At 40.7% G+C, this 6000-nt stretch overlaps 1 protein-coding gene across 4 annotated transcripts in view; it reads right to left on the bottom strand.

Moving 5' to 3' along the window:
• Nucleotides 1–4884, bottom strand: part of LOC140716942 (POU domain class 2-associating factor 2-like) — a 77825-nt gene extending 72941 nt beyond the window's left edge. For 3 of the 4 annotated variants that reach the window (XM_073030096.1, XM_073030095.1, XM_073030098.1), the window contains exon 1: nt 2717–2872. Coding sequence is in view for 1 of the 4 variants with exons in the window: in XM_073030095.1 (XP_072886196.1) it covers nt 2717–2726 (10 nt within the window). In the remaining 3 variants the exon portion in view is untranslated. Of the gene's footprint in view, nt 1–2716; nt 2873–4772 lie in introns of those variants that run through there. The other variant, XM_073030097.1, reaches the window with a different exon arrangement.
• Nucleotides 4885–6000: the final 1116 nt, after the last annotated feature.

A 6000-nucleotide genomic window follows, 5' to 3' on the forward strand; every position in this document is an offset into this window, starting at 1 on the left:
ATTAATTAGTAGTGAGGCAGAGGCTGAGTGAAGTTTTGATAGAAGTTGATAAATTTATGATAGGTATAGATAGAGTAGGCAGACAGAATAGATTCTATCTCCCCCCCCCCCCCAGGCAGAAATAGCAAATACACGAGACATACATTTAATGGGAGAGGGGGAAGTTCTGACGAAGGGTCTCGGCCTGAAACATTGACAGTACTTCTCCTATAGATGCTGCCTGGCCTGCTGCGTTCCACCAGCATTTTGTGTGTGTTGCTTGAATTTCCAGCATCTGCAGATTTCCTCGTGTTTGCCCTATATATATGTAAACTGATTGTATATCCATAAAGTGACACTAGGTGCAGGAGTACCTCTACATAAGGTGACTCTGACAGGAAATGATGAAGTGGGCAAGAGGAACTCTTCCAGGTAGCAGTCGGGCATTTGAAAACAGTAGGACAGTGTAGGTATGAGGTGTGGAGTGTAAGCGTAAAGTGGCAATGCATGATAGGATGAAGAGTGTTGAAAGGCAATGAAGAGGATTTTGATATATGGCAATTAATTCTTTAACCTAAATGAAAAAGCTGCAGAGGATTGTAAACTGAGCCAGCTCCACCATGGGCACTAGCCTCCATACCATCAAGTGTATCTTCCAAAGGTGATGCTTCAAGAAGGTGGTATCCATCATTAAGGACCCCCACCACCCGGGACACACCCTTTTCTCATTACTAGCATCAAGCAGGAGGTACAGGAGCCTGAAGATACACACTCAATATTTTAGGAACAGCTTCTTCCTCTCTGCCATCAGATTTCTGAATGGACAATGACCCCATGAACACTACCTCACTGATTTTTGCTCTCTTCTTGCATTATTTATTTCTATATATTTCTACATTGTAATTTGTACTATATATTATCTATTGCCCTGTACTGCTGCCGCAAAACAACACATTATACAACATATGTCTGTGATCATAAACCTGATTCTGATTCTGGTTCTGAAAGTGCTAAGGATGTAGAAATGACATGACCATTTATTAATAGTAAACTAATTTTAATCCACATTGATATAAAAGAGCAAAACATATTTGAGGGGATAAATGAAAAACAATTTACTTGTGCTGTGGCAGTGACTCTGGATGTCCTCTTACTGAGACAACATTTGTTACCAAATACATAATTTTGATTTAGTTGACTTTTAGATCAGTGCACATTATAGTACAGCAATTGTGAGAAATGATACTTACAAAATAATTTTCAACACAGCAAGTGAAATCATTGTCTTCAACAAACAAACTTTTCATTGCAGTAATTTCTAAACACAGCCATACAACTATAAGAAGTATATGAATATCTGATCTTAGATAAACTGAGCTAACTTAACTTTTCTAATAGCAATACACACAAAAAGTGCTGGAGGAACTCAGCAGGTCAGGCAGCATCTATAATGGGGAAAAAACAGTTGATATTGCAAGCCAAGACCCTTCATCAGAAAAGAGCTTACTTTTCCAATTTCTCAAACTTCACATTACAAACTAAATTTATTTTCAAAGTACTATACATATATATCACCATATACTACCTTGAGATTCGTTTTACTGCACAGTAAAACAAAGAGATATGATAGAATCAATGAAAATCTACACACAAGCAAAGACTGACAAACAACCAATATGCAAAAGTAGACAAACCGTGCAAATACAAAATAATAATAATAATAAATAATACTGAGAACATGGTGATGTGAATTATAGAGTCCTTGAAAATGACTGTCAATAATTGTAACAGACCATTTTGTTCATATGAACTGTATTTTATGGTTGCCTTCTTCATTTGTTGCCAGCTTTCCACCCATCATGTATTCCCTATGGAGTGTTCATTCCTTACTGGGATATCTTGTATGGATTTTCCCATTTGGTACCCACCAATATCTTTCAAACATCAACTGACTATCTGGCAAATGGAGAATAAATTCCAGCCTTCTGCCCAATAGTTAATGCCAATTCTGCCTTTAACAAAGATCCACAGTTGTGTAAAGACACTGTTGTGTTGCTTTAGCTTGGACTGTTTTGTCCATTCAGAGGCTTGAATCATCCTAAATTCAGGATGGGGATTAAATGTTTAATCGAGATGGATTTCTGTTAGTTCCAAATCCATGGAGGAGAAGTACTTGATTAATCAATCTGTCAGAAAGTGAACTACATGTTTTATTGTGGATTATGAACATCAAATGCATTTAGAATTAAACATAGCAAAAGCAAAAAAGCAACTTTTTTCTTTTCTATTACCTAACACAGCATATATTTCCAAAATGTTTAGCATAATCAGAGAGAGACTGTCCGTTGGACTGGGTCAACCACAGATGTTGCATCCTAGCTGTCTATGTATACATAAGCCAATATGCAAGCAATATGGAGAGCAAATTGTTGCCCATGTGGCAGGCTCCCCCTCTCCACACATCTGATGAACCCAAAAGAACAACAGAAGCTAATACCAGCGGCGTTGCAGTTGTCAGTCAGTGTTGAACTCAACGTAGAACTGCCTTAGGGACTCCAGCTCTGGATTTTTCCCTCGGGGTTTACTCCCAAAGCCTTCCCCATGAGTGGGTATAGCCACAAGACAGCGGAGGTTTGAGATCAGAGATTTCATTCTCCTAGATGAGTTGATGAGCCCATTTACCCGATCAAGTATAATCACACATTATTAACAATAAGAGAGGTCCAGTAATACTTACTAGTTTCCATGGTGTTGACCAGATAATGCGATTCTTTCAAAATATCAAAAAGATATTTGCCTCCTTTTTTGTTGTATTTAAGGTTCTGTTTCTAAAAATTTCCAGCAACTGTGTCAGAACTTTAAGTACATTGCAAACTGCAAAATGCTCTGTGGATCTTCTAATATATATTTCCCATTTAACCAATACAGTACGGTGAGTAGTTTGACCTACTGCAATTTGTTTAAATGCAAATATTCTTGCCATCAGTTGATTTTCTGAAATTTGCATTACCATTATAGATGGTTGGAAGGTAGTCAAACGCACAATTAGCCCTTTGGTTTCTGTTTTGAAGAGTTAGTTTGTATATTTGTTTCAAAATTATTTGTTTTCTTCAAGATTATAAATCCATATTTTCTGTGTTAGCAAGTATATATGTTTAACAAATGTGGGTCAGATGTGAAGTTGCCATTGTGTGATTACTGATAACACATCAAAGTAAAGCGTGACCGATACTCTCAGCTGGGCATAATGGATCTATGCCACAATTTCAAAGAAAGGACTAGCTTGGATGGGACACCTTTGACAACATGGACCAGTCGAGTTGAAGAGCTCATTCCACTCTGTATCACTCTATGACTCTAAGGTTCAAGTTAGCTCTTGTACGAAGTTTAAAAGTTCAAAGTTCAAAGAAAATTTATTATCACAGTATATATATATGTCAGCATATATAACCCTGAGATTCATTTTCTTGTGGGAATTCACAGTAAATATAAAGAAATAATTTTAAAATGAGCATAATAATAATAATAAATAAATAAGCAATAAATACCGAGAACATGAGATGAAGAAGCTTTGAAAGTGAGTCCATTGGTTGCGGGAACATTTCAGTGATGGGGAAGTGAAGTTGAATGTAGTTATTCTCTCTGGTTCAAGAGCCTGATGGTTGAGGGGTGATAACTGTTCCTGAACTGATGGTGTGAGTCCTGAGGCTCCTGTACCTTCTTCCTGATGACAGCGGTGAGAAGAGAGCATGTCCTAGGTGGTGAGGTCCCTGATGATGGATGCTGCTTTCCTGTGACAGCGTTTGTGTAGATGTGCTCAATGGTAGGGAGGACTTTACCCGTGATGTACTAGCCCATATCCACTACTCCTTGTAGCAATTTTTTTCAAATAGGTTACTGAGACATTGCTGTATGGGCAGGCAAAAGAAAACAGCCAATGCTGGAACCAAGATCAATAAGCAAACTGCTGAAGGTATTCAGTGCACCAAGCAGAATCTGTAGAGGCAAAGGGATAGTCAATGTTTCAAGTTGAGACTCTGCATACCAGGACCTAATACCAGGTGTCAATCTGAAACACTTGCCATCCCTTTCCCTCCACAGGTGCATCTGGCCTGTTGGCTGCCTTCAGCAGTTTACTTATTGCTGCTTATGGGATCTTCCTGTGTGTAAATTTCTGCACCTCGTATCAGTGGCCCTCCATTAGTCGGGGTCAACCATGGATGTTGCGTCATATGCAAGCCAATACGTAGGCCAGGGCAGTGCGACATGGAGATCAAGCTGTTGCCAGTGCAGCAGGCTCCCCCTCTCCACACAGCTGATGAAACCAAAGGAACATCAAAGAGCAATACAATTTGGCACCAGCGACATCACAGGAGTAGTGGGGATAAGCTCCCACAACCTATTAAATGCTCCCGATGGTGTGCGTCTCAAATAGCCTCTGACAACCAAGTCCAGCTCCTGGCCTTCACATGTGGCTTGCCACTGAGCCCAGCAGAACCATTTCTACTGAAAGGAAAAGGGGCAAAGGTGGGTTACTGGTGCTGTAAAGCTAGTCGCTTCAGGCAGATGGGGCTCGTGAACCATGGTTGGGAGCTCATCTAGGAGAAGGAAATCTCTGATCTCAAACCTCCACCATCCTGTGGCTGAAAGATCTAAGCTCCCACATTGAAAGAGTTTAACTAGTTGTAAATGTCCAGAGTGACAGAAGGGAGCAGTTGCTTGTTGTCACATAGCATCGACAGGAGGCACTGCCTCAAACAGACAACATCCATCAACAATTTTCTCACACCTACCATCAGACAGGAGATACCGAAGCTGAAGACTCACAGCACCACGTTCAACAGCAGCTACTTCCCTTCAACCAGTTGGACCTTGAACCGACCCTAATCACCACTTCAGTATAGCACCTCTCTGACCACTCTCTTAGCACTGCAATAGACAGTTATTTGTTCTAATTGTGTTCTTCCATGTAAAAGTTGTTTCTAAGTTATGTTTGACCTTTTCTTTGTGAATGCTGCTTATATGATGCTATGTCCCTGTGATGCTGCTGCAAGCAAGTTTTTCATTGCACCTGTGCACACACGGACTTGTGCAGATGATAATAAATTCAACTCTGACTTTGACCTTAATGCAAATGTTCTCCCTAATTTACACCACTGAAAATTGGCTATTTTCCATCTGGTAATAGCTAAGCATGTTTTATCATTCTACTAAAATATCCACTAATGTGTAGCTGACACACCAGGATCTCATCTTTAGAATGTTACTGTATTCCCCCTGAAGCCAAAAAATGAAGCATTATGAAATTTTCTTCATTTCCACGTAGATTGTGTGATCACTCAAGTCGAGTATGATGTTCTCCTTAGCAGTTGTCTATTGGTGTGTCCTTAGGTGGCTGTAGAGGCCCCACATACTCTGGTTTAGGGTGCATTCCCTTAATGTGACTTTGTTTAATGTGGGGAGGCTGATGCACGGGCAACCACCACACAGTCCTTGACAGATGGGGTCAGAGTCCAGTGGCATGGGATGAAGGCGACTGGGGACCCTCCGCCTTCACTGCTGTAGTGATGTGTCATCATCTTTCACCATGGCTAAGACCAGAGGACACAGCCTCAAAACAGAGGGGCATCCTTTTAGAATGGAGATGAGGAGGAATTGCTTTAGCCAGAGAGTAGTGAATCTATGGAATGCTTTGCCACAGGCAGCTGTGGAGGCCAAGTCTTTATGTATGTTTAAGGCAGAGGTTGATAGATTCTTGATTGGTTAATGTGTGTAGGGATACGGGGAGTAGGCGGGAGATTGGGGCTGAGAGGAAAATTGAATCAGCCATGATGAAATGTCAGAGCAGACTCAATGGGCCAAATGGCCTAATTCTGCTCCTATATCTTATGGTCTTATAGTGTTATGGTCAGTTCCACTGCTGAGATCTTGGTTTGATCACCCTTTGTCTGGAACCTCCCCCTTGACCTTACCCCTATGTGCAACCCTACCAGGTGCTAAGCACGAGATGGCTAAACTCCA

This window comes from Hemitrygon akajei, chromosome 26, assembly GCF_048418815.1.
Source record: "Hemitrygon akajei chromosome 26, sHemAka1.3, whole genome shotgun sequence".
In the NCBI taxonomy this organism is placed as follows: domain Eukaryota; kingdom Metazoa; phylum Chordata; class Chondrichthyes; order Myliobatiformes; family Dasyatidae; genus Hemitrygon; species Hemitrygon akajei.